At 45.8% G+C, this 25,363-nt stretch overlaps 1 protein-coding gene across 1 annotated transcript in view; it reads left to right on the top strand.

Moving 5' to 3' along the window:
* LOC137617008 (ATP-dependent RNA helicase SUV3 homolog, mitochondrial-like) overlaps positions 1–25,363 on the top strand; it is a 110,479-nt gene that overhangs the window by 11,897 nt on the left and 73,219 nt on the right. The window contains exons 3-6 of the mRNA XM_068346867.1: positions 6,047–6,179; positions 6,602–6,702; positions 6,910–7,031; positions 22,663–22,831. Coding sequence (XP_068202968.1) covers positions 6,047–6,179; positions 6,602–6,702; positions 6,910–7,031; positions 22,663–22,831 — 525 coding nt within the window. The remainder of the gene's footprint in view (positions 1–6,046; positions 6,180–6,601; positions 6,703–6,909; positions 7,032–22,662; positions 22,832–25,363) is intronic.

Raw genomic sequence — 25,363 nt, 5'->3', positions numbered from 1 at the left:
TAAGTTACTTAACTTAGTGCCTTTCTTGCAGACTGCTGACTACATCTGCCAAGAAGCAACGCCGCCAGTAGGATGGATCAGTGTCTTTCCAAACATTTCTCTTGATTTGACTGGTTTGACACTGCCAATGCCATTTCCCTGTTAGGAAAATAGGTTTTCCTGGTCCTAGTAGTAGCTTTTGGTGACCGGAATTTTAGCTGCTGGAATTTTTGTCATAGGACTTTTGGGCACAGATTCTTTGCCATAGGATTTTTTTCTGCAAGCTTTTTCTGCTGCAGAAATTATGGTGCGTCAAAAGTATGAGACTTGAAGGGTTTTATAAGATATTTTTTTTTCTTTTAAGGTAATATAGTCATCTTTGAAAATTAAAGAATTAACAAGTATGTCATGTCACCATCATCATCTCCTATGCCTTTAAGTAAGTTAGCTAATATATCTAAAGATTTAAACAAGTAGCTGTTAAATAAGAATGAGCAATTGTATCTACTTTTCACATTTTAAGATATTTCTCAGTGCAAAATGTATTTATGAACAATTCTTCTAGCTCTTCTAAAATGCCTCAAAAATAAGTTGACAATGCTAATTTTGTTTACAGAATCAAGAAAACCTAAAAAATTAAAAAGTATTGGAAGTGCGGTAAAATTCCCATCAGCTATAATAATGTGAAGTAAAGTCTTCCTGTGAAAACTTCTGTGGCAAAAATTCCTAGAACACCGTAGTATTGTATTAAACTAGTACTGGACGCGGCTTTAACAGCTTCTGCATCCCTATGGTTAGCAGTTAGGAGGTTGTTTGAGTTTCCTTCCTCGCTCCCGTATGAGGCCAGGGAGGGCGACTTGTCTAAGCAAGAAAAGAACCTTCCAGTTAGGTTATAGGGAATTTCCTCCCACCAATGAGTGATCCTCCCTGTTTTAAAGGACAAAAGGTTTTGTCAATGTGTTGGAACAAATATTTTTTAATTCATTTTTATTTTTCCTAGATATACAAACCTTGTGGCGGAATGTAAACAAACCACAAACCCCCACACCCTTGATCACTCCTACTTTCTCAATATCCCACAATACAAACTTTCCCCTGACTCTACTTCAAACTGGACTCTTGGACAGAAGGAAAATGAAAACAAAACATAGCCTTAAAACTATATTTACCGCAACCAAAACAAAAAAATCCTATATCATTAAACAAACTTAACACAAAAAGACAAAAATAGCACTTTTATATTTATATATTATAGCTGTGTGTGTGGGTACACAGAACTCACCAATAATCGAAAAAAATAATATCCTTTACATAAACCCAACACCGTCAGTCCACATACAGTACCGAAAAACACTTACCCACACACAGTACCGAAAAACACTTACCCACACACAATACCGAAAAACACTTACACTAAAATAAATCACTTAATACTAAACCCAATCGTATACCACAACCCAGAAATAAATCACATTAACACCAACATAAGCAAAACGCTAAAATATGCAATATATATGTTGTGTGGTAACCGTCGTCCAGACTCCACACACTGGCAACAGTCCTTGTAGCCAATTGCCACAACTTCCAGGCAAACAATAACTAGTCAATTCGACTGTCCATTCACATTATCGGTGTTCATCATCATCATCATCATAAGGAATAAATCTATTTCCAGCCGGGTCGTCAACGCTCAAAATTCTTTCAATATCTCGCAGTCTAAATATAAACGTCCGCAGTCTGCTCCTAAGTTCATATTATACGGTCCAGGTCGTCATCAATCTATCAAAAAATTAAGTCTCTCCAAAGGAGGAATCACGGCCTACCAAAATAAAAAAGAAAAAACACTTACGAACACTCCTAACTAAACTATCGCACTACAGTGAACCCTCGTTTATCGCGGTAGATAGGTTCCAGTCGCGGCCGCGATAGGTGAAAATCCGCGAAGTAGTGACACCATATTTACCTATTTATTCAACATGTATATTCAGACTTTTAACACCTTCCCTTGTACGTAGTACTGTTAACAAACTACCCTTTAGACACTTAATGCATGTACTACAGTACCCTAAACTAAAACAGGCACAAATATTAAAGGTGATTTTATATCATGCATTTCCTAAACATGCTAAAAAGCACGATAAAAAATGGCAACCAATGTTTTGTTTACATTTATCTCTGATCATAATGTAGAAACAAACTGGAGGTAGAGCTTTGCTTATTACCCAGACATATTTCCCATACTTTTCCCTTAGAACTACATAACATCTTCCTACTTTAGATATATAGATATATATATATATATATATATATATATATATATATATATATATATATATATATATATATATATATATATATATATATATATATATATGTGTGTGTGTGTGTATATATATATATATATATATATATATATATATATATATATATATATATATATATATATATTTATATGTATACACATATACATACCTACATATATACATAAATACATGCATACATATATATATATATATATATTACTGTATATATATGGGTTATGGAAAAAATCCGCGAAGTGGTGAATCCGCGATGGTCGAACCGCGAAGTAGCGAGGGTTCACTGTATAATCAAAGATAAACAATAAACTTTCTATCATTCAAGAACGCGCCTAACAAAAATGAATAAAAACAGTACTTACTCCGAATATAAAACAACACTAAACAGCCGGCTTTCGAAGAACAAAAAAATAACAACCGACTCCTTCCACAGTCCGAGATCCAATGCTTTCGCCCAAGACATTCATCACCACCCTATCCTAGCTAAAAATGTAAACAAACAACCTCAAATATACCAACAATCTTTCCAACAACCAATCATTCGCTAATTACCCTTGTTCTTCGGCGCGCACCGCGGACACACAAACATACGCACACACAACCACACATACTCTCTCGCGCACGCGCGATCTAGCAAAACTAAAGCAAATTAAATTCTCTCTCTCTCTCTCTCTGACAAAACTAAAGCAAATAAACACTTTCTTTCTCTTGCGGTTTGACAAAACTTATTACTTAAAATGTCTCGATTTAACAATACTAAAACAACTCTCTCTCTCTCTCTCTCTCTCTCTCTCTCTCTCTCTCTCTCTCTCTCTCTCTCTCTCTCTCTCTCTCTCTCTCTCGATTTGGCAAAACAAAAAAAATAAATTAAAATAAAATTAATCCTCCACAACCTGAGTCTTTAAATCGAATTTCTAACCTCGACCACCTCTCTGTCCTAGACCTTAGGACTAAAAGGGCTGTTCCTATTCTCTGACAGAGGTGTGGGCAGGGCTTCTCCCTTACACCACCTGTTGTTAATCATCTACAGTAGAACCTCGGTTTACGAACGACTCCGCTTACAAATTTTTCGGTTTACGAAGTGACTTTCTCTGAAAAATTCGTCTCGGTTAACGAATATTGTATCGGTTAACGAATTTAAATTTCCCTCCCACGCGCCGTTTTTTGTGGAAAAGTGTTAACGCTGCGCTTCCTGATCGCATTTTTCATGGAAATAACTTAACGACAGCATCTCACAATGGAGTCACGTGACTCCTCCCACGCATACCTACCACCCCCTAAACCCCTTTATTACCCCCTTCACTCGTTCATTATCTCAGTATCCGCCGTCTCGATAGCATACATACTTAGTGAATTCGTGGACGATTTCTTTGTGATTTTTACACGTGGTTTGTGATTTGTTTTATTTTCACTCATTTGTGATTACAGTACTGTACTGTGTATTATTGTGAGAGACAATGGCTCCTAAGATGTCGAAGAAGGAAAGCAGTAAGAAGAAGCTGATGATAACGATCGAGATGAAGAAGGAGATCATCGAGAAGCATGACCAAGGCATGCGTGTGAAAGACATTGCTAGTTTTTTCAATCGCTCGCAGTCGACGATATGCACAATATTAAAGAAAAAAGAAGAAATAAAGGCCGCTAAAGTAGCTAAAGGTGTATCGTCATTGTCAAAACAACGGCCACCTATTCTTGATGACGTAGAAAATTTATTAATGGTGTGGTTAAATGAAAAGCAGCTCGCAGGAGATTCAGTAAATGAGAACATGATTTGCGAGAAGGCAAGAACCATTTACGAGGACTTGGTGAGAAGTGAGCCAGGCACATCAGCAGAAAAACAAAGTTTTAAGGCAAGCCGTGGTTGGTTTGAAAAATTCAAGAAGAGAACGGGTATCCATAGTGTTGTTCGGCATGGCGAGGGGGCCAGCGCCGATACGAAGGCAGCAGAGTCTTTTGTGAAAGAGTTCAAAAGGCTCGTGGACTCCGAGGACTACGTTTCCCAACAGGTGTTTAATTGCGATGAGACAGGCCTCTTTTGGAAGAAAATGCCCAGGAGGACCTATATCACGGCAGAAGAAAAGGCCCTTCCTGGCCATAAGCCCATGAAAGACCGTCTAACCCTGCTGTTCTGTTCCAACGCCAGTGGGGATTGCAAAATTAATCCTCTCCTGGTGTATCACTCGGAGAATCCACGAGCCTTCAAGAAGAACAATGTGCAGAAGAAAAAGTTGCACGTCATGTGGCGTTCTAATACGAAGGCTTGGGTGACAAGGATCTTCTTCGTTGAGTGGATGAACAAGGTTTTTGGTCCCGAAGTCAAGAGATACCTCCTGGAGAAGGACCTCCCACTCAAAGCCTTGCTGTTAATGGACAATGCTCCTGCCCATCCTCCAGCCATTGAAGAGGACATACCGGAGGAATACAAGTTCATTAAGGTGAAGTTCCTACCCCCCAACACCACTCCAATACTCCAGCCCATGGATCAGCAAGTGATCTCAAATTTTAAAAAACTTTATACCAAAGCTATGTTCCAGCGCTGCTTTGAAGTAAAAGCAGAGAGTTTTGGAAGGATCACTACTCCATCTACAACTGCCTGACTTTAATTGGTAAAGCCTGGCAAGGAGTCACCAGGAGAACCCTCAATTCCGCCTGGAAGAAACTGTGGCCCAACGCCGTTGCAGAACGGGATTTCGAGGGGTTCGAACCCAACCAGGAGGAAGCAGTTGACGAGGATATTGTGTCCTTGGGCAAGGCAATGGGGCTGGAGGTGGACACGGATGACATCGACGACCTCCTGCAGGAGCATAAGGAGCAGCTGACCACCGAGGAGCTGAAGGACCTGCACGAGCAGCAGCAAATAGAGGTAATAGAGGAAATCTCATCTGAGGAGGAGGGAGGCACTGCAAAATCACTGTCTTCGAGTTAGATAAAAGATTTTTTAAAGAAGTGGGAAGACGTGAAAAGTTTTCTTGAGGAAAATGTCCCGAATAAGGCTGAAACAGACCGTGCAATAAATTTATTAGTCGATAATGGGGTGGGTCACTTCTATAAAATTTTAAAGAACAGACAAAAGCAGGTGTCTATTGAAAAATATCTTGTGAAGGGGGAGAAAAGAACTGTGAAAGACGACGACCAAGAGTCTCGCAAACGCAAAACCAGTGATAGTGAACGCCATTCTCGCGAGAGAACTCCAGTCAACGTTCCTGAAGTTCTCATGGAGGGAGATTCTCCCTCCAAGCAGTAACCCCCTCCTCCTCCTTCCCCTCCTCTCGTCTCCATCAAGCCAGCAGCGACACTCCTCTAAGGTAAAGTTCAGGTTTACTGTGCATGCATATCCATATTTTCATCATTAAATGACTGCAATATTTTAATAATTTTGTGTAGAGTACAGTAGAGTACTGTATGTGTAAGGAAAAATTTGTGAAAATTGGTTTTTGTAGATGGGTTGAACTAATTATTTCGATTTTATAACATTCTTATGGGGAAATTCGTTTCGCGATACGAATTTTTCTGTTTACGAATTCGCATTAGGAACGAATTAAATTCGTAAACCGAGGTTCTACTGTACTTGGTTAATGAAGCAATGGGTGTTCAATCTCCACTGAATACATATCTCTATTTTAAAGGCCTTATATTAGTATAGCTAGGAAAAATAAAGATTTTGAAATTTGTTTTTGTATTGCCCTAGATTTTGTGTTATTCATACTGTTACAATTAGTGTTTACTAACTTGTTAGTATTTTGAAACAGGCCAGATCAGATGAAATCAACGTGGGTGCCGAGATTACAGGGCCACTACAAAAAGAAGATATTTTGAGAGTATTGAACCGTTTCTACAACAATGAAGACGTAAGGGAACTGGCCCGTGAGCATGGATTAGATAGTAAGTCTTGTTGAATCTTCAGCATATGTTAAGTAGTACAGTTTTTATTTTGACTCCATGCTAATTATTGTAACTACTTTATGCTTGTTTATTTTTGTTATAGGTCTTCATCTTTTGTTTTCATCATTACTGTTTTGTAGTGTGATTCGTGGGACATTATCTGTAATCTTTGATTTAAGGTGCTTGATTTCTCTAGCCTAATATGAATTTTTTTGCTGAGATATTCTAAGAATTAAGTGTACAGTATTTCAAATTTCTTTGGTGATAAAGAAAGGATTTGTGGATTTTATGGTACTGAACAGATTTTAAAAATTAATATTTTACTTTGTTATTACAGAAGGTTGGTACTCTTCAGTTAAGATATGGTACAGTATATATAGAAAATATATGTGCAATTTTTAAGAGAATTTATCTAATTGCAGATTACTTGTATCAGCAGACTTTTATAAGTTTTCGGAAATTCTGTGTCGAATCTGAATCCTTGCCGGTTGATTTACACATAATCATAAGTGATATCATGAAGGTAAGAGAAATTTATTTATTTTAGAATTTTGGTGTAAGTCTGGTTGTTCCTTTACCTTTTGTAATTTTCTAAAGACAGACCTGACATACTGTATTGTGGTTATAAGCTCAATTTGATTGCAGTATAGTATTTGTACCTGTTGAAGCTGATCTGTCTTGAAGCAGTAACATAATTTGTTATTGAATTTTATTTCTTTTATCATTGCAGGGCGGTGCACACATTCATGAGATATATCCACAATTTAGAAAACACGCACTGAAAACTTTCCCTCATTTGAATTGCATTGATGATCTTTGCCAAATATCTGACTTGTCCACTCCTCCAAACTGGTAAGGTATCTCAATTCTTTATTATAAGGTTATGTGCTTTATATATCTTTTTAGCTTAAAATAAGCATACAGTATGGTAGCATTCCTCGCCTCCATCCCATAATGGTAAGTTTTCAATGCCCGTAAGTTTTCCTGATGATTAATGCAGAAATATGTTGCTTAGACATCTTTGTGCACAGCAGAAAGTACTGCATGTTCATTTTCAGGTAGAATAAGATTAATGTTTGTTTGTTCCAACACGGAGACTTACCTCGAACTACTTTCTTAGGAGGTACCTGGAATCTCCTCTCAACCGACCAGAGTTTTGTGTAGTTTACCCTACTTCCGTTTTCTGTGAGGACTACCCCAGGCGGAAGGATACGTGCCCTGAGGCTAGTCCCGAGCCAGGTCGCGTGTTAGCTTGGGTCTGGACCCTCAGTAAGTTCTCTGGTCGCGTCGTGATACCATCTCGACGCTCTCCGTTCTCAGTGTGACCCTTTGTGTCCCCGACTAGCGTGTCCCACGTGTCTCCCGCGCGGTATCCCTGTACTTTCCCTTGTGTTCTTGCGTGTTCGCTTGATTCCCTTGTGCTTTCCCAAGTGTATTCCTTATCCTTTCCCTGTGTTCCTGTGTCTTACGGTGTTGTGCTGTGCATTATGGAGCATGCCCGCCGTTGTCCTGGGCCTAGAGCCGGGAAGTCGTGTGGAGCGTTTTTTTCCAAGCCGGAGGTTGACCCGCATTACCTTTGCTCTTTGAGTAGGGGTAGAGTGTGCTCTACGTCGGACGCGTGTCCGGAGTGTGTGTGTCGTGGAGTGAAATCCAGTGTGTTCGTTTTAGTACGAAAAAGAAGAAATCCGCTAAGCGATCTCCCAGGAAGGCGAGCACCTCTTCGCCCTTGACGTCGCCAGGAGGGAAGTCTGACGATGTTTCTCTCCCATCTTCCCCTACCCAGAGTAGGGGACGAGGTAAGTCCGTTGCGGGGAAGAAGCCGATTGCTCTTCCCCAGGAGTCTAGTCTTCGAGATGTTGGGGTTGCTGACTCTTTGCAGGCAAGTGGGGGGCCTGAATGTCCTTTTAGTGGGGGTCTTGGAGAGACTGCCCTTGTGCATGGGGGGCATGTCTCGTCTGATGACCCCATGTGGGGTAAAAATGTCCCTGTCTCTTCGCCCACTTCATGGGCCCATGTTTCAGGTACCTCTGCAGCTGATGGCACCCAAGATAAGATAGACTCTCCGGTAGCGGACTCCTTCGGATGGGGACCCCCGAAGACTCCAGGTAGGTCCCCTTTGAGGATGGAAGAAGGCCTTGGTTCCTGGTTACCCAACGTAGAGCGACCGAACTCTCCTCTGTCGGCGGTTCCTGACATGTTTCTACAACCTTCGACCTCCGGAACCCAGCAAATCACGAAGACGTCCATTCCCCATGCGCCTGCCCCTCGGTCGCATTATGCAGAGTCGTCGGAGTCTTCAGCGGCAGGTTCATCGGTCTCTTCGGAGGGAGAAGCGCGGAGGAGGCGCCGCCGGAGGAGAGATAGATCCAGGAGCAGACATTCCCGTAAGGCCGCGAAACAACCGACTCAACCCGCCCAGCGGAGGGAGTCACTTTTTCGGACGGGCAAGCCCACGGAAGCCTCACCCTCTTTGTCGAAGGACATGTTAAGGACGGAAGCCCTTGCCGACGCGGCGGTGCCCGTCCCAGGACAGAGGCCTAGTGCGGAGGTGCCCGTCGGCACAGCTCCTTCCCGCCACACGGAGGTGCCCGTCGAGTCAGCACCTCAGCGCCAGACGGAGGTGCCCGTCGGGACAGCGCCTCAGCTACAGACGGGGGGCGTGGTCGGCGACGTGGAGGGTTCTCCAACCGAGGATTCAGCCTATCGGAGGGTTATAGGCCTCATACGGAGGCATCACAGGATCGAGGAGCCTGTTCCCGCCGACGAAGATGCCTGGCGTTCCAGCCTCAATCGTTTAATGGAGCCCCCCGTACAGCAGAAACCCTCCTTAGCTCTACCTGTGGCCAGGGACGTGGTTCTGGGACGTACTCACGTAGACAAGGTTGTGGCGGGCAATGCCGAATCCCCCAAATCCTAGAGTGCCTCAAAATTACTCCAGGGTCTAAGGTCCCAGAGCAGATATTATGTGCCGGAGGGGCAGCGACCGGGAGCCTGCAGGATGGAGGCCTCCCTTGAAGTGTTAGGTCAGGGTGCCCCAGAAGACAGAGCCTCGTCAGCCCCGATTTGTTTCTCCCAGTCAGAGGCGACGATGATGGAGGAGATGTCTAAAGACCTGGTCAACGTCGCCCCCTGGTTGAACTGGTGGGCATCAACTCTGGTGGGTATCCAGGCCACCTACGACTTGACAGACCCAGCGAATCAAGCCCTCCTGAAAGAACTCATCATCTCCGGGGGAAGGACACTGAAGTTCTTGACATTCCAGTCTCTTGCCCTATCGGCCAACTGGATCCTTAGGAGAAGGGATACGGTCCTGATCAAGCTATCCCGGAGAATCCCTGACAGGGAAGCGAGGGCTTTGAGGAGCTTGCCCGTGTGGGGTGACTCGCTTTTTCCCTTGAAACAAATGGAGGAAATCATGGAGGTCATGAAGAGGAAGGAAGTGAGTGGGCCCAGACCTCAAACCATGAGGAGACCCGCTTACAGAAGGCCAACGTCGGATGGACCCTCTACTTCTCGAGCCTCTCCTAGCCAGACGAGGAGAGACGCCCCATCTACCTCTTGGGCTCAACCACCGCAGCCCCCCCGTAGAGGAGCTCCGACAGCACCTGCCTCGTTTAGAACGTCCTACTCAGCTTCCAGGAGAGGGCGTTCAGGTTGTTCCTCTAGGAGGAGATAGGGTGAGAGGCCCCCTACTCATGCCCAAGCTTCAGGTTGGGGGATGTCTCAGACATTTTTGGCAAGCATGGAAACACCACGGTGCGGAACCCTGGACAGTAACGGTGTTGAAGGAGGGTTACAGACTACCATTCCTGGCAGAACCGCCTCCTCTGATTCAAGCCAGTCGGGCTGAGTGGCTAGCACCCAAGGACCCTTTGAAGAGGGCAGCCTTACAGGAGGAAGTATCCACGATGTTGGAAAAAGGTGCGATGGAAACGGTCCTACATCCGGGCCCAGGCTTCTACAGCCGACTCTTTCTGGTGGAGAAAGCGACGGGAGGTTGGAGACCGGTGATAGATCTGTCAGCCCTCAACAAGTTTGTGTGCAAGACCGACTTCAAGATGGACACCCCGAAGTAGGTCCTGCAGTCCCTGAGGGAAGGGGACTTCATGATGTCCATAGACCTCAAGGATGCGTATTTTCAAATCCCTATCCACCCCTCAAGCAGGAAGTTTCTCCGGGTGAAGTGGGGTACCCAGATCCTGCAGTTCAAGACCCTCTGCTTCGGATTGTCAACAGCGCCCCAGGTATTCACGAGGATCTTTCACGATAGTCTCCGTGTGGTCTTACGAACGCGGTATTTGCCTCATTCGCTACCTGGATGACTGGTTGCTTCTTTCCTCCTCAGAGGTAGTTTTGAAGGATCAAGGCGTGAAACTAATACAATTCTGCAAAGTTCTGGGTATCACTATCAACCTGGAGAAGTCGCATCTGTCTCCCTCCACCAGGATGACTTACTTGGGGATAGTGCTGGACTCCCGCCTAGTGAGAGCCTTTCCGTCGGGGGAGAGGTTGAACAACCTGGACCAGATCCTCTGGCCCTTCCTTTCAGGGCAGCCCAGGAGAGCCATGGACTGGCAGAGGTTGATAGGTCACCTAGTATCATTAGAGAAACTGGTCCCCCAAGGGAGGCTCAGACTCAGGAGCATACAATGGAACCTGAAGGGGCTCTGGAACCAGTTGGACTCCCCCTACAAGTTAATTCCCGTTCTTCCGGAGTCAAAACAATCCCTGGAGTGGTGGCAGGATCGAGTAAATACCCTCAAGGGGATGCCCTTCGCAACCGAGCCCCCCCGAGATGCTTCTCTTCACAGACGCCTCCAAGGAGGGGTGGGGGCCACACCTCCTCGGCAAGTCAGCAAGAGGATCTTGGACGGAAGAAGAGAAAGCACAGCACATCAACGTCCTAGAGATGAAGGCAGTCCGAGAAGCGTGCCTACAGTTCGTAGATCTTCTAAGGGGAAACACAGTGGCGTTGATGTGCGACAACGCCACTGTAGTAGCGTACATAAAGAAACACGGAGGTCTAAAGTCGAAGGAGTTGTGCGATCTTGCATTGGAGATCCTGGATTGGGCCGAGTCAGAACAAATCGTGATTTCAGCAATGTTCATTCCAGGGAAAAGGAATGTCCTAGCCGACGGGCTCAGCAGGATGGGCCAGGTAGTGGGTACCGAGTGGTCTCTTCACCCAGAAGTAGCCAGGCTCATCATTCGAAAATGGGGCTCGCCGGTGATGGATCTCTTTGCAACCAGACTGAACGCACAACTCCCCGTATTCTGTTCTCCTGTCCCAGACTCAAAGGCGGCATTGGAGGACGCCTTTCAACACAAATGGGACAATCTCGACGTGTACGCTTTTCCTCCCTTCGCATTGATCAGGCAAGTGCTCAACAGGGTAAGGGCAGCTCACAACCTAAGGATGACTTTGGTAGCGCCCTGGTGGCCGGAGAGAGAGTGGTTCGCGGATCTAAGACCCCTAGCGTGTCTTCCCCCGTGGCCTCTGCCCGACAGACCAGACCTTCTGCAGCAGCCACACTTCCAAAGGTTCCACGACAATCCTCGGTCTCTTCGCCTTCACGCTTGGAGACTATCGAGCGTCTCCTGAGGAAGGAAGGATATTCGGCAGGAACGGCTGAGAGGATGTTGCGCTATCTGAGGCGGTCTTCGGCAGCGGTCTACCAGGTGAAATGGACCACTTTCACGAAATGGTGTTCCTCAAGGAACATCAAGCCTCTAAAAGCCTCCGTTCCGGATATTGCGGATTTCCTCGTACACCTCAGAGACAGGGTGGGCATGTCAATACCAGCCATCGAGGGAGTCCGTGCAGCCTTGGGCCAAGTTTTCCTTCTGAAAGGCATTGATCTGGGCTCCTCTAGGCATATCTCTATGCTCATCAGGAGCTTCGAACAAGCATGCCCTCCGCAAACCTCCAGGGTGCCGCAGTGGGATGTGGCAAGAGTACTGAAAATGCTAAGTGAGCCACCGTTCAAACCCTTGAAGGACATAGTGGACAGGAATCTCACTCTCAAGACGGTCTTCTTGTTGGCCTTGGCTTCAGCTAAGAGGGTGGGAGAAATCCATGGGTTGTCTTACGAAGTCTCTCATACGAAGGGATGGCGTGAGTTCTCCTTCAAGTTCGTCCCTTCTTTTGTGGCTAAAACACAGAATCCAGCAGTCTGGGATCCTAGGTTCGAAGGCTTCTCAATGCCAGCGATTCCTCGGACAGGGAATCCGGAAGATTTGAAGTTGTGCCCCGTCAGAGCCGTGAGGAAATACCTTGAGAGGACGGCTAATCTCCGCCCTGGTATCAAAAACCTCTTTGTCTCCACGGGTACAGCGAAAAAGCAGGTATCTAAGAATACCATCTCCTATTGGCTAAGACAGGTGATTGTCAGGGCCTATAGCAAAGCGGGCCTTCCCCTGACAAGTAATCCCAGGCCCCATGACATTAGGGGTCTAAGTACCTCTCTGGCTTTTGAGAAGAACATGGCGGTGGCCCAGATCCTTAGAGCAGGCACCTGGTCGAACCAGTCGACCTTCACAACTCATTACCTCAAGGATTGCTCGAGGAAATCTCTAGACGGGTTCTCTATTGGGACAGTCATCTCCGCGCTCCAAGCGATTTAACAGTGAAGCCCCAGGTACAATCGTGGGTAGCAAAACCAAGAGACACAGGTTCGATTCCTTTCACCCTTGTCCCTTTCCTTTCCCGACCCTCGTAGATAGACCCAGATAGATCCTGCACAAGACATGACTTCACAACTTCGTCACAGGACTCAGCATCGTGGAATTTTTAAGGGTGAGTACTTAGACACTAACATGAGCTCTTTGTGTAGTTTTTCCCTACGTTTCGTTTTCCGGATATCTTAGAACCTAGTTTCCTACCTAGGTTCCTTGTTGCCCGGATTAGTTGGGTCTAGAGGTCAGGAAGACACTCCCACTTCCTAAAGTGTAAGTCTCCTAAGAAAGTAGTTCGAGGTAAGTCTCCGTGTTGGAACAAATCACAAATTTTTAAGTAATTTGTATTTTTCCTAACATACTTACCAAGAACTACTTTCGGGTAATGGCCCTCCCTTCCTTCCCCGAGTGCCTTACTGACCCTTAGATATTTTTAACATCCAGGAACTTACTGAGGGTCCAGACCCAAGCTAACATGCGACCTGGCTCGGGACTAGCCTCAGGGCACGTATCCTTCCGCCTGGGGTAGTCCTCACAGAAAACGGAAGTAGGTTAAACTACACAAAACTCTGGTCGGTTGAGAGTAGATTCCAGGTACCTCCTAAGAAAGTAGTTCTCGGTAAGTATGTTAGGAAAAATACAAATTACTTAAAAATTTGTGATATTAATGTTAAAAGTAGATGATTTTTAAATGATGGCTTAAGAGATGGAAAATTCATCAAATAATGTTCCTTTGTTATAGTATTATTTCCAAATCACACATGATGGTGTTAAAGATGAAGCTTATTATGATAATTTTACCAACTCCAGTAATAAGTATGCATTATTCAAATGTAAGCATAGTAATAATAAATGCTGTGTAAAGTGCAGTGAAATTGTGAATTTCAAATGTATTATAAAAATTATAGCTATTGGAAGAGCAGTAGAACAATTGAATGAAAGGTTAGGAACAAGTGAAGGAGAAAAGGATATCCAAGATTTCAAACTTGAAGAAAAGGCAAAGGCAGGATTTGGGGCAACTTGGAGTTATCGATGATTAATATGGAAATGTATTGTATGGGGATGAGGAGATGGCGATAATATTTTGAACAACTATTAGATACTGAAATTGAGAGAAGATGAGTTGGTAAAAACTCGTGTGGGGGAGCAAGTGATGGAGATACAAAATACAGAAGTAAGGTGGGCATTGAGTAAAATGAAAAATGGTCAAGCACCAGGTGTATCAGAATTTCGAATTGAAATGATAGTTACTAGCTACAGAAGAGAAGAATGGATGCTGGATTTATTAAAATCAATAGGGAAAGGGGAAATAGTGCCTAAAGACTGGGAAGAGAGTCTTATGGTATCTATATTTAGGCAGAAAGGTGATGTTATTGAATATGGTAACTACAAGGGAATTGAACCAACAGAGCATGGTTTGTCAGTTTTCTATCATATGCCTTCTCCAGATCTACAAAAGCACAGATGAGCTTCTGGCTTCCCTCTAAGCTCTTTTTTGGTAGCTGCCTTATTTCTTTTCTGTGGATGCCATCTTTATAATAAGGCAGCTACCAGAAAAGAAATAAGGCAGCTACCAGAAAAGATCTTGGAGGGAAACCAGAAGCTCTTCTGTGCTTTTGTAGATCTCGAGAAGGCATATGATAGAATACCAAGAGAAGTGATCTTTTGGTGCTTGGGGAAGAGGAAAGTCCTGGAATAGTTGGTTATAATGGCAGAGATGATTTACAAAAGAACAAGGACAAAATTAATAACAAGTGCTCAGAGAAAACAGAAAACTTTCAAGTTTGTGTTGGGTTACACCAGGGATTAGCATTAAGCCTTTTTTATATGTGGTCATGTATGTGTTAAGTGAAGAGATTACAAATTAGGAGTTGTAGGAGTTACTATATGCAGATGCTTTGGTGATTACTGCTGAAAATTAGGTAAACTTACAGAGAAGGGTAGTAGAGTGGCAAGAGACTTTGGGGATGGGTGGCTTGAGAGTACTGTAAATGTAGATAAGACAGAAACTATAGTAAGCAGCAAGGAAGGTAGGGATAGGATATTGAGGCATGAAAGTAGAGGCTCTGTTATATAACAAGTGGAACAATTTTGATGCTTGGGATCTACTATAAATCAGGAGGGAGGATGTGAGGCCAAAGTTGAGAATAGGATGAAAGCAGCCTGGGGAAGAGGAGGGAGGGAGCAGGAGTGATATGTTTAAAGAAAATTCCAATCAAGCTAGGAGTTAAGATATGTAGCACAGTGATAAAACCAGTGTTAATGTATGGATTGAAAATGTGGACTCTGAGGAAACAAAGCTTGAGAGTACAGAAATGAGAATGGTGAGGTGGATTATGGAAACATCACTCCTTAAAAGATTATAAAATAATGAAATCGAAAGAATGGCAGACATAGTAAAGATTACAGAGGTGAAGAGAGTGTCACAACTGAGATGGTGTGGGCACATGTTGAGGATGGATAGAGGGAAGGGGAGTGAGGAGGCTATTATTATTTTTGTTATTATTTGCCAAGCTACAACCCTAGCTGGAAAAGAATGATGCTACAAGCCCAGGGGCTCCAACAGGGAAAATAGCCCAGTGAGGAAAGGAAACAATGAAATAGTTGAAGTAATTAACAATTAGAATAAAATATTTTAAGAACAGTAGCAACACTAAAATAAATTTGTTCCAACACAAATACTTACCTCGAACTACTTTCTTTGGAGTCACTTGTGATCTCCTCTCTATCGACCAAGGTTTTCGCGCCGTTACCCCCCTACTCCGTTCTCTACATAGGCCTACCCCCACCGCCAAGGAATGCTCCCCGAGGGCAGGATCAGGGCAGGTCACTGCCTCTCTGGGTCATTCTCCTCATTAAGTTCCTTGGTCGCGAGCTGTTCACAGCTCGCTCTCGTCTCTGTCGATCCTTTGTGCGCGTTTAGTGTTCCACGTGTTTCCAGCGTGGGAACTTGTGTTTTTTCCAGTGTGCTTTCCCAAGTGTTCCTGTGCGTTCACTTTTCAACCGTGTGCTTACCCGGTGTTTAATTCATTCCCTTAAGTGCTTGTGTCGTGCGTTGTGTGCGTTATGGAGCAGTATTCCTTGATTTCCTTCAAGGAATTAATATCTGAAGGGAACAATTTTACAATAAATCATTCTTCCTCCCCTTTTCCTCGGTGTTAGCCGTGTAGGGGCAGCTTATGTTCCCCTTCAACCACGTGTCAGGACTACTAGTCCTAGAACGTAGTGCAGTGAGTGCACTTCGGCACCAAGAGGAAGAATACATCCAAGAAGCTCATAGGAAGACGAGCCTCTCCTCGCCACTTAATTCCCGATGCCTCGTCGGATAGAGCTTCTTATACAGCCATCTTCCCCTACCCAGAGTAGGGGACGAGGTAAGTCAGTTGCGGGGAAGTGCCCATTGCTCTTCCCCAGGAGTTTGAGTGGGTGCGGTATAGCACCAAGAAGAAGTAGGCGACTAAGGGTTCGCCTAAGAAGACTAGCGCCGGGCGTCTCGCCTGACAGAGCTTCCCTACCACCCTCTCCTACCCAGAGTAGGAGACGAGGTTGGTCTATTGTGGAGAAGATAACTCCTAAGAAGTAGTTCGAGGTAAGTGCTACTTTCGAGAGTGTGTGGAGAGACGGAGTCCTGGTGCAAGCAGGCCACGTCTCCTCTGATGACCCCATGTGGGGGAAAAATGTCCCTAATTCTTCTCCAGTCTCTTGGCGTATTTTTCAGTCTCTTCTGCAGCCGAGGGCCTCGCCGAGAAGGAGCCTCCCAGGTCTGTATTGCAGCGTTCCCCGGACCGGCAGCCCAGGGTTTTTCTCACCACGAAGGCCATCCTTCAGAAGCAGATATAACCCTCACAGGGAGAAATGCGAGAAGGCCTCTTCAGGCAGGCGTAAGGCCGCGAAGCTTCCGGTTCACCCCGCCAGCGGGTGTAACCGGGCTTCTTTACGGGCAGCCTGGCCGAATCAGCACAGCTGGTTCGGCCCTCGGACTTAAAGGAACGGTTCCCTCCGTCGGGTCAGCCCACGGGGGTCCGCGTCCCCCAGAGAGAATACACGAACGGTAGTCCTCGACGGTACGGCGATGCCGGTTCTGAACCCCGAACCTGGTGCGGAGCTCCCGCCGGGGAAGACCGGTACCACCGCAAAGGAGTGCCTGGTATTCCAGAACCGAAGCGCTCGATGGGGAGTGCCCAGCTGGTGCGGCCTTCGGGTCGGAAGGAACGGTTCCCGCTGTCGGGTCAGCCCACGGGAACCGCATCCTCGGCACCCAGAGCCCTTGGGCGGACGAGAGTCCCCGCTGAACCAGCGTTGCCTGCGTTAACCCAGGCCCCTGGTGCGGACGTCCCCGCAGATGAAATCCAGTACCTCGGCAGGACGGCGCCCCTGGCCCCAAAGAGCTAGACGTCCAGCCGGTGTGCCCGGTAACCCAGCTCCCCGGCCCCAAGCCGAGACCTCGGCTGGCGGAGGGGAGGGTTCCCTGATGGAGGACCCCGTCTATAGGAGAGTGGTTAGCCTTTTCAGAAGGCACCACAAAATAGCGGAACCTGCGGCTACGGATGAAGTTTCCTGGAAGTCAAGCCTTTTGAGGACCATGCAGACTCCCTCCCAACCTAAGACGTCCCTAGCACTTCCTCTACCCCGAGATCTAGTCCTAGAGCAGGAGTATGTCGGCAAGGTAGTGGCCAGCAATGCCGAGGCCCCCAAAACCCAGAGGTCCTCAAAATTGCCCCAGGGCCTCAGACCCCAAGGCAAAGTGTCTGTACCAGCGGGACGACGCCCAGGCCCCTTAACGTGGAGTCAGCAGTAGACATCCTTAGTCAAGGCGTTTCAGACGGTAGAGCCTCTTCGGCCCCAGTCTGGTTCTCGCCAGCAGAAGCCTCCATGATGGAGAAAATGTCGAGGGACTTAGTAAACGTCTCCTCTTGGCTGGACTGGTGGGCTTCCACTTTGGTAGGTGTACAAGCCTCCTTCGACCCCGAGGACCCTGACCAGCAAGACCTACTGAGGGACCTCATTACCTCCGGGGGTAAAACCCTTAGGTTATTGACATATCAGTCTCTCGCACTATCAGCTAACTGGGTGCTCTGGAAGCGAGACACTGTTCTGGCGAAGGTGTCTTGGAAGGTACCAGACAGGGAGGAGCGAGCCATTCGCAGCCTTCCCCTGTGGGGAGAGTCTTTGTTTCCTCTGAAGGAACTAGAAGCCATAATGGATAAGGTCTTGAAAAAGAAGGAGGCCAACGTCCCCAGACCTACGACTCCTAGGAGACCGCCCTATAAGAGGTCCGTCTCGGATAGTGCCGCGACACCCCAAGCCTCTACCAGCACTACGAGGAGAGAAGCCCCCCCTCTTCCTCCTGGTCCGCAACGCCTCAGCCCCCCCGCAGGGGAGCTCCAGCGCCCTCAAGCTCCTTCAGGTCGGGTTACTCCGCCTCTAGGAGAGGCAGATCAGGCCGCCCCGCTAGAAGAAGATAGAGTGGGAGGCCCCCTATCCCCGCCCAACCCTCGGGTTGGAGGATGCCTCAGACGTCATTGGCAAGCATGGACAGTGTCCGTACTAAAGGAGGGCTACAGACTTCCGTTCCTAACGGAACCACCCCCGCTTTTTGCGGCCAACCGGATAGAATGGCTAGATCCCAAAGACCCGTTAAAGAGGACCGCCCTTCAAGAGGAGGTATCGTCCATGCTAGAGAAGGGGGCCATGGAAGAAGTTCTTCTCCCAGGACCAGGTTTCTACAGTCGCCTGTTTCTGGTGGAGAAAGCGACCGGGGGGTGGAGACCGGTTATAGATCTGTCAGCTCTCAACAAGTTCGTCAAGAAGACGGACTTCAAAATGGACACTCAGAAGTCAGTCCTGCTGTCCTTGAGGGAGAAAGATTATATGATGACCATCGACCCCAAGGACGCATACTTCCAGATTCCGGTCCACACCTCGGGTCGGAAGTTCCTCCGGGTGAAATAGGGTTCCCAGAGCCTGCAATTCAGGACCCTTTTGCTTTGGTCTGTCAACAGTGCCCCAAGTGTTCACAAGAGTCTCCAAGGCTGTCTCAGTGGGGCCTCACAAACGAGGCATTCGCCTTATCAGATACCTGGACGACTGGTGGCTTCTTTCCGCCTCAATGGTCCTCTTGGAGGAACAAGAGAGAAGTCTCCTCCAGTTTTGCAAGGATCTGGGGATCGTAATCAACCCGAAGTAGTCAAATCTATCCCCATCCACCGGAAGGAACTACTTGGGAATGACATTAGACATCATTCGGGGAAAGGTTTTCCCTTCGGAGGATAAGATAAGAAACCTCAGGCACATTAGTCAGCCGTTCCTGTCAGAACACCCCAGGAGGGCGAAAGACTGGCAGAGGCTGATAGGTCACCTGGTCTCATTGGAGAACCTAGTTCCCCAAGGGAGGGTAAGGCTCAGATCCATCCAATGGAATCTCAAGAACCTCTGGTGACAGACAGATTCACAGCAGGTGCTAATCCCAGTCCTTCCAAACACGAGACCCTCCCCAAAATGGTGGCATTGCCAGTCGAACTCACTCAAGGGGACGACCTTCGGGACCGGCCCTCCCAAGTTACTACTGTTCACAGACGCCTCCAACCAGGGATGGGGAGCCCTTCTCCTCGACGTAACGGCACGAGAGACCTGGTTGGAAGGGGAGAGGCAACTCCACATCAATGTCCTGGAGTTGGAAGCAGTCCAGAAGGCGTGCCTACACTTCGCAAGTCTGCTAAAGGGAAACACCGTGGCATTGATGTGCGACAACGCCACGGTAGTGGCATACATAAAGAAGCAGGGTGCTTGTAATCGAAGGAGTTGTGCGATCTCACCATAGAGAGTCTAGATTGAGCAGAAGAAAATCAAGTGGTGATGTTAGCAAGGTTCATTCCCGGGAAGAAAAACGTTCTGGCCGACGGCCTCAGCAGAATGGGCCAGATAGTAGGGACAGAATGGTCCCTTCTCCCAGAAATAGCCAAGCTCATCATTCAACGCTGGGGTTCCCCGGTGGTTGACCTCTTTGCAACAACCTCAACGCCCAACTCCCAGTCTATTGCTCCCCTGTACCAGAGCTGAAAGCAGCCTTAGAAGACTCTTTTCAGCACAAGTGGGACAATCTGAATGTGTACGCCTTTCCCCCTTTTCACGTTGATAAGACAAGTGCTCAGCAGAGTAAGGACGGCCCGAAACCTAAAGATGACTTTGGTAGCACCCTGGTGGCCGGAGAGTGAGAGTGGTTCGCGGATCTAAAAGACTTATCGAGTCAACCGCCGTAGCCTCTGTCCGCCAGGTCAGACCTTCGGCACCAGCCTCACTTTCTCAAGCTCCACGACAACCCACTCTCCCTACGTCTTCACGACTGAAGACTAAGGAGCGGCTCCTGAAGAAAGTAGGATATTCTTCCTCCACGGCTAAGAGAATGTCTCTATTCCTGAGAAAGTCGTCAGCCGCGGTCTACCAGACAAAATGGGCCTCCGTCACGAAGTGGTGCTCTGAGAGGCACATTAGACCTCTTAAGGCCTCTGTCCCAGACATAGCAGATTTTCTGGTGTTTCTCAGGGACAAAGTAGGGATGTCAATCCCAGCCATAAAAGGAGTTCGGGCTGCCTTAGGCCAAGTCTTCCTCCTTAAGGGCATCGACCTGGGGGCCTCGAGACACATAGCGATGCTTGTCAAAAGCTTCGAGCAGTCTTGCCCCCCTCAGGCAAGGAGGGTGCCCCAGTGGGACTTAGCCAAGGTCCTGAAGATGCTGTGTCGTCCCCCCTTTGAACCCTTGAAGGATATCGTGGACAAAGATCTCACCCTCAAGGCCGTCTTCTTGCTGGCCTTGGCGTCCGCTAAGAGAGTGGGAGAGATCCATGGTTTGTCATACGACGTCTCTCACTCAAAGGGGTGGAAAGAAGTATCCTTCAAGTTCGTGCCTTCTTTTGTGGCCAAGACTCAGAACCCAGCAGTCTGGGACCCGAGGTTTGAAGGTTTCTCAATTCCTGCCATCCCTAAGACAGGTAATGCAGAAGACTTAAAATTGTGCCCAGTGCAAACAATTAGAAAATACCTGGAAAGGACAGCGCATCTCCGACCGGATATCAAGAGCCTCTTCGTTTCCACAGGTATTAATAAGAAACAAGTTTCCAAAAACACCATCTCCTTCTGGTTGAGACAGGTGATCGCCAGATCCTACAAGGAAGCTGGTTCTCCATTGGGACAGTCATTGCCGCCCTCCAAGCAGTGTAGCGGTGAGGCCAGAGGCACTTGCGGGGCTAGCCTCCGATAGGAGCGAGTGCGAAGCCCTCCTTATCGCCTACCCGCTCTCTGGCTCTCCTCTTAGGAGTTTACAGGCTGTCCCCAGAGATGAACACATTCTTCGCGACTACACTTCGGGGGAAATCGTCAGAAGAATTTTTCAAGAGGTGAGTCTTAGATAATAGCGTAAGGTTGCGCAGTTACCCTCACTCCCGCACTCTGATAGGCCCCCGCATTCCATAGCCCTCTAGGCCCTACGTGCCAAGTCAAGTGTCAGAATAGCACTCCCGCCTCCTAAAGTATAAGTCTCCAAAGAAAGTAGTTCGAGGTAAGTATTTGTGTTGGAACAAATCAAAAATTTTAAGTAATTTTTATTTTTCCTAACATACTTACCGAGAACTACTTTCGGGTAATGGCCCTCCCTTCCGTCCCCGAGTGCCATCCTTTCATTGCCAGGTTGGGCTAATACAACGAACTTAATGAGGAGAATGACCCAAAGAGGCAGTGACCTGCCCTGATCCTGCCCTCGGGGCGCATTCCTTGGCGGCGGGGGTAGGCCTATGTAGAGAACGGAGTAGGGGGGTAACGGCGCGAAAACCTTGGTCGATAGAGAGGAGATCACAAGTGACTCCAAAGAAAGTAGTTCTCGGTAAGTATGTTAGGAAAAATAAGAATTACTTAAAATTTTTTATATTCGATATATAAAATATGAAAACTTTTCCAGAATAAGAGGAAGAGAAATAAGATGGAATGGTGTGCCCGAGTGTACCCTCAAGCAAGAGAACTCCAACTAAAGACAGTGGAAGAGCATGGTACAGAGGCTATGGCAATACCCAAGACTAGAGAACAATGGTTTGATTTTGGAGTGTCCTTCTCCTAGAAGAGCTGCTTACCATAGCTAAAGAGTCTTTTCTACCCTTACCAAGAGGAGAGTAGCCACTGAACAATTACAGTGCAGTAGTTAACCCCTTGAGAGAAGAATTGTTTTGTAATCTGTGTTGTTAGGTGTATGAGGACAGAGGAGAATATTTAAAGAATAGGCCAGACTATTCAGTGTATGTGTATGGAAAGGGAAAATTAATCTTAATCAGAGAGAAGGATTCAATGTAGTACTGTCTGGCCAGTCAAAGGACCCAATAACACTCTAGTGGTAGTATATTAATGGGTGGCTGGTGCCTTGGCCAAAGGAGGAACCTGTTTTAAGGGGAGAAGATCAAGTGGCTAGATAAGGTGAAGGATAATATGGAGAGGAGAGGTTTAAAGGAAGAGGAGGCCTTAAATGGAAGATATTGGAGAAGGAGCATCAAGCAACCACCCCCTTAATATAGGGATAACGGTGGAAAAGAAGGAGAGGGGTAGCCCTATTACAAGGAAAGAGTGAAATGTTTTAGTTTTAGGGTAAATGTCTGTATTAAACGAAGCTTCAAGAAAGGCACCACTAAGAACATGAGGGAAGGTAAATAGGAAGAAAAATGATTGTGTATATAGTATGTGATTATTTAGAAATAGGTTTATCAGTGGTGACTATTTTTATTGTTGAAATTATTTTGTTGGTTACTTTATGTATTTTCTTATTCACCAGGTATCCTGAAGCTCGTGCTTTAAACAGGAAAATAATATTTCATGCAGGACCAACAAATAGTGGAAAAACTTATCACGCTATGCAACAGTTTTTGTGTGCTGACTCCGGTGTTTATTGTGGGCCTTTAAAACTTTTAGCCACAGAAGTTTTTCACAAAAGCAATGAAAAGGTATGGTAACTATGGTTATTTCATTTTCATAATTTCCTCTCTTGGTAGAATTTGAAATTGAAATGGTCGTTTATCATTATGGTTTTTATATTAAGGCCTTTTAACAATCGTTACCCTACTACTTCTGTCTAATTCTCTGTGGTTGATTTTTATTTGGGTACAAAACCTCATCCATACCTTATCTCTATAAACACATGTGGGACTTGCAACTTGAAATCTTGCTACTTCCTAATCCAAATCTTTTGATTACTTTTCTTCTTTTTCATCACATTACTAAAATTGAAGAATATTCCAACTGAAGCATTGCTTCTCTTTCCCACTTATTCTTTTTGTATGTGAGCCCCCTAAATCACACCAATTAAGACTTCCCGCATTTTTTGGTTACACCTCAACAACCAACATTTTCTTTGCTCTTGTCTCCAGTGGCATAGGGAAACAGGGAAATTATGAATGCTACACATTTTGTATGTCACTAATTTAATATCTACTGTCATCTCCTTCTCAGTGACCCGGGGAACCTCTTTTCATTTTACTTAGGAAGTTTAAAATGTTAGTTTGTAGATGCCCTTTTGGTAAAGATGTCACAATGCTGTATATTGCCAAGGTGACGGAAATTTTATACATCACGAGATCTACTACTACACTATTAACATTTTCCTCCTCCATCTTTACCATTAACATCTCTGATAGATAGTCTGTATGGAAAATTTTCTTCTTAAATTTTACTAGCTTGACAATAACATTTATTACTTTAAATATGGTATTGCATTCATCTCTTCATCACTAATCTTTTTCATCATTCACTTGTGTTCTTTCCATTCCACCCTTCCATCTTTAAGTTTTATGTAAAACCTATATCTTTTATGCTACTGTTAAAACTACCTATATCTCTCGGGGCCTTCTTCCATTTAATTCTATAGCTTTGCCATTTTTAGTAATAAAAGACTCTGTGTTGACCATAATGGACTCTTAAACATTTATTTTATTCTTTTTATATACTGTACTTATAAATATTTAAACTCTAGATCTACCATTAGCCAATATTTACACTTTACAATGGCTATACTGTAATATGTTGTAATACTGTAGTTGCATGCTTGCTAGACTAAGTGATTTTCCATGGCATTTTGTCTTTGAATGTACTTTTAACAGCTTTGAAATTTGGTTCTTTGTGTATTTAAGTACAGCTTCTCTCCCTTATGTTTTTTCTTCTTTCATAAGGTTGCATCACCTGCTTATATCCAAGAGTGTACCAACTGGCACATTTAGGTCTGCCAATTTTCTGGTTCCATTTTGGATTTCTCTTAATTGCTGCACTTGGATAAGTGCACCTGTTAATTTTTCCCATAGCACTTGTTTGTGGTCTGGTGTCGCTTATCTGAGACACATACCTACAAGATGTGCATTGCCTTTCTTCCAATGATCATTCCAATCCTGTTATCCTTCTGTTTATTCTATCAACATGCCCCATATTTTGACATACATTGGACCAGTACGCCTACTTCATTTTTTAACCTAACCACTGAACAATAATTTTCAATATTAAACTTACCCGATAATCATGTAGCTGTCAACTCCGTTGCCCGACAGAATTCTACGGGAGGGATACGCCAGCTATCACTATACTAGAAGGGGGTGTACTCACCAGCGCCACCTGTGGCCAGGTACTGCAGTACTTCTTGTTGACACCACCTCACTTTTTCCTCTGTCGTGCTTCCGGCAAGACATTCTGGGATACGCTTATGATTTTGGAGTTCTGTTCACGGCTTTTGGTGAAGTATTTCTCTAAGATTTCGGCTGTCGCTTTACTGGAAACTTTTCTAATTAGCTTAGATAGCTTTTATTTAGTTTTGATTTATGGTTAACGATCTTTTTGCTTGATTTGGAATCCCCCTTGACTAACTCTTTGATTCAAGATGTCTGACCTTTCACAAGCCCCACCCCATAGACGATGTAGGTCTTGTAATAGGCGTATTCCGAAGGCTTCGGTAGATCCTCACACCGCTTGTTCTGACTGTAGGGAAAGGCCCTGTCAGTTGGAAGATCGATGTGAGGAATGCGCCGGTCTTTCGGAACTTGAATTTGTTCGATTCCTGAAATATTCAACCAAGTTAGAGAGAGAGAGAGTTAGGAGGAGTTCTTCTCGCTCTTCACTTTTTTCCTCACCTCATGACCCTCAACCTTTTCCTCCCCCTGTAGTGGCTACCCCCGAACCTACTATTTGTACTCAACCTGATATGTCTGTTGTTTTGCGTGCCATTCAGGCTTTAGGTGACAAAGTGGAATCGGTGGTTAGTGACCATAAGTCTCTTATGGCAGAAGTCAAAGAACTTAAGGTCAAAAGTGCAGTGGGAGGTGATAGTGCCAGTGCTGTGACAAGTGCTAGTGTCAGTGCGGTGCCAAGTGCTAGTGTCAGTGTCAGTGTGGTGCGTGAGGGTACTTCTGTGCGTGCCAGTCGTCCTCCCAGTCCGGGACCTCTTGCAAGCTCCCAAGCCCAGGGGAGAAGCAATGTCGAAGGGCAAAAGGGTTCGG

This window comes from Palaemon carinicauda, chromosome 23 (genome assembly GCF_036898095.1).
Source record: "Palaemon carinicauda isolate YSFRI2023 chromosome 23, ASM3689809v2, whole genome shotgun sequence".
Taxonomy (NCBI): Eukaryota; Metazoa; Arthropoda; class Malacostraca; order Decapoda; family Palaemonidae; genus Palaemon; species Palaemon carinicauda.
This window is presented reverse-complemented; position numbering and strand designations above follow the sequence as displayed.